Here is a 15630-nt window from a genome sequence, read left to right as displayed (position 1 = left end):
AGTGCGTGAGTGCCTGTCTGTGTGTGCGCGCGTGTGTGTGTATGAGTGCGTGAGTGCCTGCCTGTGTGTGTGTGCGCGTGTATGAATGAGTGCCTGCGTGTGTGTGTTTAAACTTACCTTCCAGCTCCAGCCCGAGTCCGTGGAGGGAGAGTAGCGGGTCCCTCCGCTCAAGCCACGCCCCCCCCTCCCTGTCAAACCGCCCACCTCCCGCCCACCTCCCGATCAAACCTCCCACCTCCCGATCAAACCTCCCACCTCTCGCCCACCTCCCGCTCCGGCTCCCGCTCCCTACAGACCGCAGATCGCGGTCTGTGTATCTCAGCGCACCGCCTGTCAGCAGCGCAGGTGCGCTGACTCTGGGAGCGGGGCCTTAGCCTAAGCATGTACAGTATACTCTTAATCTATCAGGTGCGAGCACATTCATGTCTCAAAGAGGTCTGCAACCCTGCTTTTCATCATTAACCCTTAGTACAGAGGATCTCATCTCCAGTCCTAAGGACCTCCCTCCTCCCCCCAACAGGTCAGGTTTTCAGGATATCCCAGCTTCAGCACAGGTGGCTCAGTCTTCGCCTGTCCCGGCTGTCTTCGACTGAGCCACTGATTGAGCCACCTATGCTGAAGCAGAGATATCCTGAAAACCTGACCCGTTGGGGGGAGGCGGGTTTGAGGCCTGGAATTGAGTACCCCTGCCTTAGCATACATTGCTGCCACTGCAGCTGGGGAGTCTGGGCAACAACATTCCAATCTAAATATTGCATTTAGATCGTAAGCTCTCCGGGGCAGGGATTTCCTTTCCTATAGTCTGATTTTGTTTGCTGCACCTGTATTATAATCCCGTGCTGTGTCTTTTTTATAAAGCGCTTAGTACACTGTGGCGCTATACAAATAAAGATGTACACACACACACACACACACACACACACACACACACACACACACACACACACACACACACACACACACACACACACACACACACACACACACACACACACACACACACCGATACCATATTAGCAATGGGTACAGCGTCACCGTTACCTAATTTACAACCCAGTGGGAATGACCCTTCCTTCAATTATCAGTGACCCGTATGTGGATTTCTAGCTGTGGATCAGCTTCTAACAATTCCCAAAACCATTTTGCTGCAAATCAGTCGAAAATAACTAGAGACCGGCAAAATTACCCAAATTTTTATCCGCCTTAAATATGGGTTTTTTTTTTTTGGCATTTTCAAAAATTTGAGAATTTGTTGGCATTTGGGGGGGGGGGGGGGGGGGAAGTCACCACTAATTGTTTCTTTTTTATTACAATATTTTAACATTCTAAATGGGAGACTATTGGAAAATTGGCTTAAAAAAAAACAAAAAAAAAACTGGCAAATGGTAGAATATTTGAACCTTTGCTAAAAACTGAAAGAACGTTTTAATATGAGAGAATATTCCAAACAAATATTCCAGAATTGTAGATTTTTTTTTTTTTAAACAAAAATAAATTAATTATGCGAATCACATTTCAACACATTCGCTCATCTCTAGGAATAACCATCCCGGCGGTGAGCAGTTGTACCTGTTAGGAACAGACGAGCCAACTGCAAACCCCCCCCCCCCCAGTGTTGCAACATATTTGACCATTACCAATATAGAAAAAAGGTTTCTCAACCCTTCCCCTGACAAAGTGTCACCAATGTTTACAATTGTTAAGGTTAAAAAGCTTGGGGATTGAACTCCATAGTATTAGTCATTGTGTTAAGAACAGGTTAGTCAGGATACAGTGGTACATGCACCAGCAAACATGGACGCAAATATGTACACACAACAGCACACTTTTGCACAGCACAAGCACACGTAGAGTATACACACGCTCACTATTCCGGCACTGTGTAAGGTGGTTAATTTCAAAGAAAGTCTACAAGAAAATGATGGATGGGTCAATATGTATATGGGTTGAATGAAGATAATGTGAATTTCTGAAACCGATGACAAGAATGCTACAGGAGTCTGGATCACGAAGGGGTTTATTTGAAGGCCTACTACAAATGTTTCCTTACTTCAAGTCCCTACTTAAAACGATGGCATGAAAGCCAGGGCACATAACCCGGTAATGGTTACAAAGTCCTGACGCTACTCTACTGTGGCTTCAAGAAGCAGAGTACCCAATTGGAATCCCAAGTGACATCAAGACTTGACCTGAATCTACTACGCCGAGCAGGTACTAGGATTCGTGTCAGCCAAAGCCACCGGTTATCAGAATCAACAGGAAGAGAAAGGGAAACCTGAGTGAAAGAGAACAGAGACAGGATAGAAGACGAGGAAAACAAAAGATATCTATTCAAAATAGATACAAACACTGTGTGGAACAGAGGAAGGATAAAGGGATCAAATAGAAATTAGAAAGACACAAGACAAAGAAGAAACAAAGATTCTTAGTGGGTGGGAATAAATAACATATTTGTTTTTTAAATATTTAATCAGGAGAGAAAGAAAGAATTGGAAGGGAAGATTATATTACACCATAAAAGACATGAAAAATTATATTTTCAGGTCTGTAACCTCAACATCTCAAGGTACTTGATTTCTTTACTGCAGGGGTGGCCAACTCCAGTCCTCAAGGGCCACCCACAGGCCAGTTTTAAGTATATCTCTGCTTCAGCACAGGTGGCTCAGTTGAGCCACCTGTGCTGAAGCAGGGATATCCTTAAAACCTAACCAGTTGGTGGCCTTGAGGACAGGAGATGGCCACCCCCGCTTTATTTAAATGGTCGGACTATGCAGTCTTGCTTCTATTATTCCTGCTGTGTTCCTGTCTTCATATGGAAAATGATTTACGTTGCATTAAATTCTGTATCAAAATTAATTCCTCCCAAGCTTACTTATCAAGCTATTTATGAATACCTTCCATGCTCAGGTTGCCGAAGAATCACTGGTTGGTATTTATGGCTTAAATACTCAATGTAAGGGACCAGCTGACTTTCCTCTTGCTACATTCAGTTCATTACATTTGCTATTGATCTTTAATTAACATCTACCTGGTATGAGCTGAATAGGCAGACCCCTCCCGTAAATGTTAGCCAAATGAATGTGTTTAACAGTATTTAAGTGAGTCTTTCTTGGCTGTGTCTCCCCAAAGTGTCATATAAAGTGTCTGTGGAGTTAATACTGGGGTTATAATTGGAGTTGAATACTACTAGAAGATCTGGACTCTGCACTTCAAAAACAACTACCACCTTGTAACTGTGAGAACTTGACTTTGTAAATGCTCTGATAATTTCTACTCTTCCTATCCTCCAGTACCTGGTTTAGTCTCTCCGCCTGCATCTCACTATGCCCATCCTATTGCTTTTTCTGTTTAATGTCTCCTCACTCCTTTGTAAACATTTCTGTTCTCTCCAACTTCCCCACTCCCCTCCTATCCACATTTCTTCATCTCCCCTCCCCTCCACCTATGCATGTGCTCATACACTGCACCATTATTTATACACCTTTTTACCAACAACTTCTTTACCCCTCAATAAAGATGACCCACAAATCTTCTATTCACACCCTCTATCTACTACTCCCTGCTGCTGTGGATCTCTCCTAATCCTGACATACACACCCACGCCTACCTGCCATCTCCTCTCATGCAAATGGTGTTAACTTTCTGATTTAATACTGACTAACCTTAAAACTAGCCCCACAAATCAAACATCCCAATAGCCTGCACTCATGGCTATCGTCCCACACCTACAGTCACTCCTACCACCCATTGTGACCAAGCACTGCCATCTACAGCACTTATTCCCTCACCTGCTGTCTCTGTAAGTTTCCCATCATACCTCTTAGATTGTAAGCTCTTCGGGGCAGGGATTTCCTTTCCTATTGTCTGACTTTGCTGCGCTTACTGTATTATTATAATTCCCTGTACTGTATTCTTTGTGAAGCGCTGAGTACACTTTTGGCGCTATATAAATAAAGACATACAATACAATTAAATTAATGAATGTTCTTTCTTTACTTGGCCACTTGATACTGTAACTCTTAAATCCTTTAGTGCTGGGATGGCTGATAAATCAGAAAGGGCCAAGTGACATTAAATTTGTCATTATTCATCTAAAGCATGCTCATTATGTGTGGGTTTTAAGAGTATGGTTGTAGGTTTACTATAGCAAATAGAAATCCCACTTGTGAGCACATTCACATGGCTCAGACAGGTCTGCAACCCTGCCTTTCCCCATTATCTCTTAGCATACAATGCTTCCACTGCAGACAGGGATTCTGGGTAATGATATGCAAATGAAAACTCACAGTGAGTCACTCTTGACTTCTTATCCAACTTAACTTGGAGCCCTATAAGCGTATGCCTCCCATATTACACAGGTTTAATATAATACTTTCCATGTTCTAGCCCATGGGCGGCCAACTCCAGTCCTCAAGGGCTACCAACAGCCCAGGAATTAGGGATATCCCTGCTTCCGCACAGGTGGCTCAATCAGTGGCGGTCATAATGACTGAGCCACTGATGGAGCCACTTGTGCTGAAGCAGGGATATCCGTCCAACTTGACCTGTCAGTGGCCCTTGAGGACTAGAGTTGGCCACCCCTGTTCTAGGCCAGTGGTGCACAAAGAGGGGGGGGGGCGCGGTGGCTACAGAGGTCTCGCGCTCCTCCCCCTAAGTGCCGGGGGGACCACGCGAGGCCTCAGCAGCTTCTCCCACCCGATCTTCGGTGACGCGTCGCCATGGTAACCGGCGCCAAATGACGCCGCAGCGTCACATGACCCAGCAACGTCATTTGATGCCGGAGCCTTGCAGGAGGAGGGGGCACGAGTCGGGAGGTGAGAAGGCAGGGGCACGCAGGGTCAAAATCTGCGCACCCCTGTTCTAGGCTAGTCTACCCCAGAAACAAGTACAAAAAAAGACTCCTGGATATTCTAGCAAATGCAGAAAGTTGGAAGATGAGAGGCTGGGAAGGTTTGGGGGAAACGAGACATCTATATGTAAAAAAAATAACAATAACTTGAAGGAGGGAAAACGATGGGAGAGAGAAGGACCACAACACAATATCAATATGAACAAGAGCTGCAGGAATGGCAAAAACAACAAAACTCAGCGGGAAACATGGGGTTAATAGTGTGAGGCAACCACTTCAAATGAAGGAAGCGAACGTACCATTAGTCGGATGCCTTGCAAACGACACAGAAAATCGCTTTACAGCCGGCATAGACAACAGCTCTGAGGAAATAAAAAAAAAAAGAAGCATCGTCATTAACACCCTGCTCGTGGCAAGGGAAGCAGACACACACACAGACACAGACAGGAGGCCTGCCACGGAACGCAGCAAGCACTGCGGGTGTTACAGCCCCGGTTCTTCCTGGCGGTGTCACGCAACGCCCTACATGTCCCAGGAGTAGAAAAAAAATACTCGAAATAGGTCAGCTCTCCTGGCCGTGCTTCAGCTCGATTTGGGTGCCTTCGTCTCCGTTTTGTATCGATGTCGGACAGGGGGGTGGGCAACGGCAGACCTCGAGGGCCACCAACCTGGTCAGGTTTTCAAGATATCCCTGCTTCAGCACAGGTGGCTCAATCAGTGGCTCTGTCAAAGACGGAGTTTCCACATCATTCGATTTGTGTACAGAAGCAGCGGCCATTATTTTAACAAAGCACGCGGTGTATACCTCGGAATACCCATGTCATGGCGCGGGATTTCTTCCAACCGTACCGCGTTAAGACGCGAGTGCAGGCGAGCGCACAAAATGGCATTTTAGTGTTCTGGGTTTTAAACACCTGAAATTGACACAGTAGCACAGTGCTGCACACATTACAATTCATTCATTTCACTGCATATAATTGCACACAATCCATAAAATTCAAACAAAGCAACCGCGATAAACACGTGCGCCTGGGGTGATTGGCCGCGTTCCTGCCGCGTGGAGTACAGCAGCGCACACAAAAACAGCGCCGTGATTTGTTCAAATAATGGCCGCTGCACCTGTAGCTCTTTGTATCCAATAATGTCAATTATGAAAATGTTAAGGAAAATCCCTACATCCTCATTTGCTCCTGCGGCTCATGCCAGCTGAACACGACATTTCTGGAGTAAAGGTGCCTTTCGTTCCACACATTCAAGAAGAAAATGATTTAAAATCCCAGGCTACTGTACGTTACGGCGCTTTGAACGTGCAATACGCAGGATTTGGCATGCAATACCCAGTCAAAGACTGAGCCACTGATTGAGCCACCTGTGCTGAAGCTGGCACTGGTTAAGCCACCTGTGCTGAAGCTGGGATATCCTGAAAACCTGATCGGTTGGTGGCCCTTGCGGGAACGGGAGTTGGAGACTCCTGATGTAGGATGTTACAGCAGCAATTCCCCCAGAAGACTATATATAAAAGTGACTCATAGAATTTTATTATCTTCCCCCTTAAGAATGTCCGGCTCGTCTTTTTTTAAATCAATGTTTATCTATAGTTAAACCCCCCCTCCTGATTCTCTCATTCTCTTGCTTCTGAGGTTACCACGGTAACCTTTAGAGGGCATTGGGCTCTGGGGGCGTTTCATTTTAACCTCCCTGGACCCATAATATTCTCAAATGCTTAGATCTCCTGCACGAAGCATCAGATTTAAAGAAAAAGAAACACCCAACTTCAGTGGCCCGGAGACACTGCGATAGAGGCTTGTGTTTTTCCCCAGACCCTTGATCTTGCCCCACGGTTAGGGGTACAGTAATACTCCTATTCCCTCAAAGGGACAATGTAACCATTAACACAATAAAGAAGATATAGGCAGGTTCTCTTTACCAAGTGAGATTCTGTGCTACCTCCTCTCCCCTCCTTCTCCCCCTCCCTTACATATTATTTTGGGGTGATAAGTGATCGCAAGAACTGGTATGATGGCAATCCTCATGGATGTAGTAATTCCCATGTATTTTTGTATGTTCCTCCCCTACTTTATTATGCGCCCCCACTCCCTGAAATCATGCAAAAATAAAAGTGGCTTTGGAAAGGGCAAGACATCTGTAAGTATAAAATGCAAAAGCGGTGATCAGCCCCGGCTATTGCTTTTACCACAACCGTTACCAAATTACGGGTATCATGACATAGTCTCGGTGTCCATAAAAGACCATTAGTGCTGTGGACTACGAGGTTGATGGAAGACCAAGGGATGAGCTAATGCCGATGGCATTGGGCGTAGTAACTCCTCACTGCTCCAAGGCTACAGGATCCACAACGGCAGAGAAGAATTAAGGAACAGAACAGGACCCAAGCTTTCTGACCGGACTGATTGCGAGTGAAATGAACAGAGGAGATGGGTGTGATCTTCATTATTTGCTTCTATCTGCATTTCTTCACCTTGACTACATCCTTCTCCACTCAATAACGTTCACATGTACGTGTCCTTTGCTCAAGGCAAACAGTCATTATATGCATCTTGAATGAGCCCAAGGTTTTGTACTTGGGAGTGTTTGAGAGATATTGGCTGGTTTTCTCATTCATTAAAACCAGGGGGGGCACCTCCAGTCTTCAAGGGACACCAACAGGTCAGGTTTTAAGGACATCCCTGCATCAGTACCGGCGGCTCAATCAGTGGCTCAGTCACAGATGGAGCCGCTGATTGAGCTACCAGTGCTGAAGCAGGGATATCCTTAAAACCTGACCTGTTGGTAGCCAATGAGGACTGCAGTTGGCCACCACTGCTTTCTACTGATGAGATGGGAGTTGGAAATTCCTAGTTTCCACATCGTTCAATTTGTGTAGCTCTTTTTATCCAATAATGTCAATTATGAAATGTTAAGGAAAATCCCTACATCCTAATTTGCTCCTGCGGCTCACGACATTTCTGGAGTAAAGGTGCCTTTAGTTCCACACATTCAAGAGGAAAATTATTTAAAATCCCAGGCTACTGTACGTTACGGTGCTTTGAACATGCAATACGCAGGATCAACCCCATCCCTCAAAAAAACATGAAGACCCCTCTAGTCAGAACTTTGTATTTTTGCACCCGGGGCAAGTTGTACCAACAGATGGTTGAAATTCAAGGAGCAGATGCTCCGAGAGCGCAATTCTGCGCCATCTGACCCGGAAGCTCCCATTTGAAGTGAATAAGGCTTCCCAGGTCAGATTGTACGGAACAGCAATCTCGGGAGTTTTGAGAATATTCCCCCAAAATGCTACAATAAATGGAATTCTGCACCCCCCATCAGGCTGCCTCCCCCCCCCCCCCCAGGCCCAGCCCTAGTTCTGCCTCTAGTTATCAAATCAGATTTAAAAAATAAAATTGATGTGATTACATCTAAATGGAGGAATAGCAGATGTCCAGGGAGTCACCTGTCTCAAAGAAGGGTGGGTCGCCGTGTTGGTCCTTTCTTCCATGTAGCAACAAAGGAGGGAGAGGGAGTAGGGGGAAGGGGTATGATACCTTTTATTGGACCAACAAGTAGTTGATATGTTACAAGCTTTCCAACCTCTTAGGGTCAGGGTACCCGATAAAGGACCCATAGAAGTACGAAAGCTTGTAACATATACTCATTGGTCCAATAAAAAGGTAACATACCCCCCACTCCCTCTCCCTCCTTTCTTACTACCTGTCTCAAAGGCATTGTAAAAACTCACAGTGATACATACTCTAAAGTTTCACATTACTTAATTATATGACCGCCGACGCTGTTCTTTGTCAAACACTTTTCTAGAACACTATTACCACCTGATATTTCCAAGATTCATGATCTTGTAGGTGTATACTGTATAGCCATCAACTTTGCACATATTACAGTAAGTTTAATAGCAGTTAGTAACACCCTGAGGGCATCATACATGTTACATAGCTTCTGTAACGGACACAATTGCAGATCCGTTAACAAGCAGGGACAATAAATCCACAGATGTTTAGTCGATCTATGCCACAAATTACAAAACCATAACAAATTACAAAAGCATCTAGTAAATACTTTTCCAACCTACTCCACCAATGCTTTGCTATTCATTTAGGAATGCTGCCAAAATGCAGTAATACACAATAGCTAAGATTAGAAGCTCTTCACAGTTGGGTAATGTCACAAAATAATTTAAATCAACAATCAAAAATAGAGAAACATATAATAGATACGATTAGAGAAGATTCCAACACAAAGTATGGCCAAGTTGTTGACTCAATTTTGAGCCAAGAACTAGTTCCAACACTGGAGTCAATAAATGTCCATACATCTGTCTATAAAATCGACTTTAAACCAATATAATGTGTAGTGCTAGAAGAACCCCTACAACAGACCTGGACAGGTCATGTCAAATAACCTGACAAAAACCTCTTGAATTATACCAAGAAAGAGAATGGAATGGTGGCTCCATATTATATGAATACATACCACACCTGTACTTAATATTGTGCAACCAAACATGGTTTCCCACTGCCCAAGTAAGCGATGCATAAAGAAATGATAGAGATAGATAGATGGATGAATCTGTTGCGTAGAAGTAGAGTGATGAAGCATTTGCTTGAAGCAATGTGCTTAATAGATGCATTGGGAATGAGAACAGTTTAACAGTGTTAAACGAATGAGACACAAGAATGGATGAAGGCACTCTGCTTTCAAACAGAGGAGAAGAAAGCAAGTACATCAACTGTCACCTCGAAAGCAGCCGTTTCAGAGACCACCTCTCCCTTGTTAGAAACCAAGTCAGTGGAAGGAAAAGTCTTGAAGGTGTGGTTCTACCTCAATTAAATCGGGTACCTTTCTGAAGGGCAAAGACACTTGCATGCTCTGCCATATTTGTAGGCGATCTGTCATAATAGAGCCTTGACCCATACAAGTTCCAGTGACCACTGGAAAGGCTAGAGGTCATTTCAGGAGTATGAGGTATGGGCTCTTTGAGCCCCCAAATACATATTTCCACCCTCAAAGACAGTGTACTGCTTATTACTACACAGAAGTATATAACATTATACAATGAACGGAGATCAAACATTTTCCAGCCTCATTACTGGTTTCTCAAGGAAATCATCCAACTTTGTCTAAAAAAAGAATTACGTGTTTCTTGAATGCTGTAAAGTAGAATATTTTCAAATATTTGTACAGAGGGTCATCTGCTCACCTAGAGCAGTAATATCACGAGCCTAACCCAAAAGGCTCACGTATAGAGTTTTAATTCAGTTCTGGTTGTAACTGTGAACGGAGCATTAAAAGTAGGATGTTCATACAGTACCAATGGCTCAAATTACAACGAATTGAACGCCTTGCTGCCATCCACGTGCCTGTAGCACTGGGGAAGCCAACTCCACTCCTCAAGTGCCACCAACAGGTCAGTTTCACGAATATCAATGCTTTGACACAGGAAAACTGACAAGCTGGTGGCACTTGAGGACTGGAGTTGGCCAACCCTGGTCTAGGGCATCTTTGGTTGAATTTGTGCAGCAAGTTCAACATTCCTCCCACTCGTTTTAGATCTCCATTCCTCATCGGATTAGTGGCCGAGATCCACTTCAAGAGCGGTGTCAACACCGCTTACAAACCATGTGTTATTGCCCTTTGGCTGGAGGTCACGTCTCCTAGTTTTCATTACATGCGGGAGGTCCCCTCCTTTCCAAAGACGGAGCAGTTGAGTGCACCACTGGGCTGGGACACAGAATGTCGCTGGCTTTGAACACACGTACCGTCTTTGTAAGTCAGGCTGGCAGCGGCGCTGATTTTTTTGCGATGGCTGCGTGCGTAGTCCTGCAGGTTTGGGGCGCTGGAGGAGCCTCCCAGGACTGTGGTACTGAACAGCCCAGTGCACTGCGATCCTGGAAAGGTGGGGGGATGGGGTGTTAGTAACCACACAGATCCACAACATGCCATTAACGACACATCACCAAGGTTAACGGTGGACTTTCCTTTTGGAGGAGTGTTGGTCTTCGGTTGAATATCCTGGAAAACGACTCTGTTACTGGAGAATTTAGTACACGTTTACTTGTGTCAACAACAAGCAGGAAATTCCAACTTCCTTCCAAGAAAGGTCAGTAAAACCAAGACAGATCAGGTTGAGTTTTGCATTTAAAGAGGCAATCAAAGTAGCACTTATTATAAAAAAAATAAATATATATATTTTTTATGCCGCCTGATTACCTTCATTGAAAACTAATTATCTAAGCTGTCGATCGATTCTTTCTCCCGTGATCGATCGGCAAAGATCCTGCTTCCCAGGGTGCACTAAATGGCTGCCATTCATGTATTCTTATTACTAGGGCAACATTATCGTTACAGTTTGCAGCTCAAAATGTTGGGAATTTTGGCAACAAATTATTATAGGAAAGTGTTGCAAAGATCTTGCACAGCTGAGGAGGTGGGCTAAATCCTGCTATAGAAAATAAAAAGGATGATCAGTATATTAAAACTCAGTAAAAATGATATTCAGAGTTAAAATTTTTTTTTTAAATGTAATACGTATTATCTAATACTACAGATCTGATCTATTAAAAAAAATCTAAGTAATTAGTTTTCAATAAAGGTAATCAAAGGCTGCAAATATTAAAAAAAAACAAAAAAAAAACAACCCTTTTTTTTGTTTTAAGTGCCGCCGTTTGGATTGCATCTTTAAGACTAAATAGCACTTATTTGTTATGTGAAAACAAAATCTCAGAACAGGGACATTAAGTAGACTCGTGGTAGTGCCAAGCCAACATATAAAACAGGAAGAATAAAGTCGCCAGTGAGAGTAACATGACCATAATGATGAAAAGAAACAGAAATAGGACGGCCGTCGTGTTTCTTAAAGCAATAAAAATATACAAAAGGTGAAGGTCCATGGCAAGTACGGCGAGAAAGAGAGAGAAAGAGAGGAGAGAGAGGAGAGAGAGAGGAGAAAGAGAAACAGAGTGACAAGGAGAGACAAAGGGGCCTATGCTATAAGCGTTCATAAGCCACTTATCGGCCAAAATGCCTACTGCGATTCTGTAAGCCTCAATAAGTGGGCGATAAAGGAATGACTCGCCCAATTGTTCAGCCGTCAAAGAAAAGATCGCCGGCGATAAGCCACTTATCGGCATTTTCTGAAACTCGTGCAATTCTAGTAGCCGGGATTAGGTTATCTAACTCACATGATTGATTCCAGAGGTCGCAGATGTCCTCAGGTGGTCCCGGCGGGTGTCTGGGGGCCCTCGTGTGTTCCTGCGGGTGTCTGGGGGCACTCGGGTTGTCCCCGCGGGTGTCTGGGGGCCCTCAGGTGGATTGTATTTTTTCTTGTATTATTTCTGGCAACGGAGGACATGGACCCGCAGTATGCTGATGAGGACGCCCTTCATGATTGCAGGGGTAAGTAGAAAGTGTTATTTACTTTATTTATGCTGGCTGTTTTATTTTATAATGGGCATATCTGGATAATAGTTATTTTGCCCATTACTGTACATGTTGGGGGGGGGGGAGGAGGGTGTATTTATTTCAATGTATTGCACATTTAGTTTTTTTTTTGCTACAGGATTAGTACCGCAGGCCAGCGGGGACCCGCCGGAAAACCTGAGGGCCCCCAGACACCTGCAGGGACCACCCGAGGGCCCCCAGACACCTGCAGGACGACCCGAGAGCCCCCAGACACCCACTGGACCACCTAAAGGCCCCCAGACACCCGCAGTGACCACCCGAGGGCCCCCAGACACCCGTGGGCACCACCTGAGGAGCCCCAGAAACCCGCTGCCTCTGGTATCAATCACGTGGGGGTAGATATTAATGTTGTTGTGTTTTCAATGTTTATTGTGGATAGCAGCTGTTTTAATATAAAATGTAATATTAGTGTAGATGAGTAGGGGGTCTCCAGAGCAGAACCGCATTGATTTGAGGTCCGGGGACCCCCTGCTTCCCCAGATACAGGCCCCGTTATGGGGGGCCGGTATCTCCTATACATTTAAATGTCACGTGACCATGGGAATAAAATGCATAGGAGATACTGGCACCCCATAACGGGTCCTGCATCTCGAGAAGCAGGGGGTCCCCGGACCTCAAATCAACGCGGTTTTGCTCCGGAGACCCCCTGCTCAGGTACGCTAGTATTACATTTTATCTAAAAAAAAATTGATCGCTGGCGAGATATGCGCAGGGGGAGGCGGCTCTCTCCGTGCAGCTCTCTCTGCAGCTGAAAGAAATCGCCGGATTTGGCCTTTTGAGAGAGGCGACCATCACGCCGCCGGCTACTCGCCCATTTTGGGAATTTTGCTATCACAGGTAATCAAGGCTTTCTGATACCGCGATAGCACCGCTCAAAAAACAGGCGAATTAAATGGCCCGGCGATTTTTCTTTATGAACGCTTATAGCATAGGCCCCAAAGAGAGAGACAGAGAAAGGAGAGAAAGAGAGAGAGGAGAAAAAGAGAGCGAGAGAGAGAGAGAGAGAGAGAGAGAGAGAGAGAGAGAGAGCGAGAGAGCGAGAGAGAGAGAGAGAGAGAGAGAGAGAGAGAGAGAGAGAGAGAGAGAGAAGAGAGAGAGAGAAACATAGAAAGAGAGAAAGAGAACCCAAAGCAAAATGAAGATGGGAAAAACGACGCAGTGTTTTGAAAAACGTATGCAAACAGAAGTCAAAGGAGGATACTGACCAATGAATACTGACCAATGAATACTGACCAATGAATACTGTAGCAATGAAACACACGAGCTGGGCTGATAAAGCAGCACAAGGAGATGTAAATAAAATGCATGGAAAGCTATGACGTCCCAACAGTTTGGGAATGGAGTGAATTTAGGCTTTGCTGATGTGGTTCCACGTCAAATGAGCTGAAAAGCCACCTGACATTTGAGGACCACAGAGACGTGCAGGTGGCATGATCAGGCTGAAAGAAAGGCACCCCAAACCAGCTTGTGAAAATGCAAAGACTGCCGGACAAACGAGAGGCGGATCTGAATGGGTACATTGTGTATGGGGAGGAAATGTTAGAGTTGCTATGATAAAGTGTAGATACAGTCAGAAGTCCCAAAAGAAAGATGGCACCATGAGATGTCAATCCTACAGCGTACGCAGCACACAAACACATCACAGCTACGTGGGGAAAAAATAAACACAACATACAAATATCGGGTTGTAGGCCAGGGGTGGCCAAGTGCAGTCCACAAGGGCCACCAACAGGTCAGGTTTAAAGGATATCCCTGCTTCAGCTTTGGCTCAATTAGTGGCTCAGTCGAAGACTGCACCACCTGTGCTGAAGCAGGGATAACGTGAAAACCTGACCTGTTTGGCAGCCCTTGAGGACTGGAGTTGGCCGCCCCTGCTGTAGGCAATGAGATGAACAGCGATCACGGACATTAGCCACAGGGAAAACTCAGGTTTATCCTGTGAACAAAGGGAGTGGTGCAGGGGCGAGTGTTAATTGTGCAGCTTTCTAGGTTATGAAAATGCTTACAATTCTGACAGTGTGTAATACACAGGTAGTGACAAATGCCCCAACAGACATAATACTGTACTGTAGTTGAGAAAAACAAAAAAAAATGCAACTGCAGGTGTGTTAGTCACAAGACAGAAAGCAGCAACAGTCTGTGGGTCCATCCGAATCCTAGGGCTTCAATATTTATTATGTTATTATTATTTTTTACATATATTCTGTTTCTCTGACACAATTGCAGCATGAAATGTGGATAATGACATCTGTTAAAGGGGCAATTCATGCCTTTTGTTTTTTTATAAATGGCTGTTTTTTCTTTTTAAAACCACATTTTTTATTTGTGTATATATATATATATATCATTCAGAAAGAAAAAGGGGAATGGGGTGGGTGATTCGGTGGGTACAGAAAGAAAAAGGGTACTAGGGGTGGGAACGGGCACCGATAACATTTCGCTTACAGCACAAAGAAAATCAGAGTGTGAAGTTGTTTATTACTGTTTTTTTAACCCAGGATTGAAGCAGGGGGTCTCCAGAGCTGATCTCCATTACTTTCAGCTGCGGGGACCCCCTGCTTCCTGAGATACAGAACACCAAAGGGGCTGCCGGTGTCTCGGCTAAATTTAAAGCTCCCGCGTCCTGCGGGCCAATAAGAAGCCGAGACTGATGACGTCACAGCTTCCCATTGGCCCGCAGAGTCCAGGAGCCTTAAAACTGTGACATTACATGAACCTTGCTAGCCGTGCAAAGCGTCTACCGGCACCCCCTATGGAGGCAAGCATCTCCGGAAGCAGGGGGTCCCCAGGGCTGAAATGAATAGGGTTCTTCTCACGTGACACCCTGATTCAATCTTGTGTAAAAAAATAATGAAATCGCCCCTTGGATTGCCTCTTTGAGTGCGAGTTCTCCGTAGCTAGCATGAGATTAGTTTAACTTGGGTATTTACCGACACCTGTAATAGCCTTTTTTGATCTCAGTGCTGCAGTCTCTCAGTTTCTTGTGATGTTCATGACGTAGAAAAGTAATACCTGGATATAACCATCTTAAAAGAGTATTAGAAATGATGCATATTACTTTATTTTTATTGAAGTTCCTTGCACATTTAATGAGAAGTAGTTCTACTCGTACCGTGAAAAGATGAATTTACTTGCACTTGTGCATTTATTTACAAGGATCGGATTGAAAAACAAACAAAGAAGCAAAATGCTGATTAATTACAAAATCACTTTCCTAATCAGAGTTTTTATAAAAGACGTTTTCGTATTTCTGTTTTTTTTCCCTCACAATCCACAAGTGCGTACTAAGGAGAAACACGTTCTTT

The 15630-nt window shown here is 44.6% G+C and overlaps 1 protein-coding gene across 5 annotated transcripts in view; it reads right to left on the bottom strand.

Moving 5' to 3' along the window:
• The window catches only part of PPIP5K1 (diphosphoinositol pentakisphosphate kinase 1), a 102502-nt gene that overhangs the window by 39089 nt on the left and 47783 nt on the right, over positions 1–15630 (bottom strand). For all 5 annotated transcript variants that reach the window (XM_075575510.1, XM_075575513.1, XM_075575512.1 and 2 more), the window contains 2 exons: positions 10624–10752; positions 5149–5211 (listed from right to left, as the gene is read on the bottom strand). In XM_075575510.1, coding sequence (XP_075431625.1) covers positions 5149–5211; positions 10624–10752 — 192 coding nt within the window. The remainder of the gene's footprint in view (positions 1–5148; positions 5212–10623; positions 10753–15630) is intronic.

This window comes from Ascaphus truei, chromosome 18 (assembly GCF_040206685.1).
Source record: "Ascaphus truei isolate aAscTru1 chromosome 18, aAscTru1.hap1, whole genome shotgun sequence".
Classification (NCBI taxonomy): Eukaryota; Metazoa; Chordata; class Amphibia; order Anura; family Ascaphidae; genus Ascaphus; species Ascaphus truei.
Note: the sequence above shows the minus strand (reverse complement) of the source record. Positions and strands in the feature narration are given on the sequence as shown.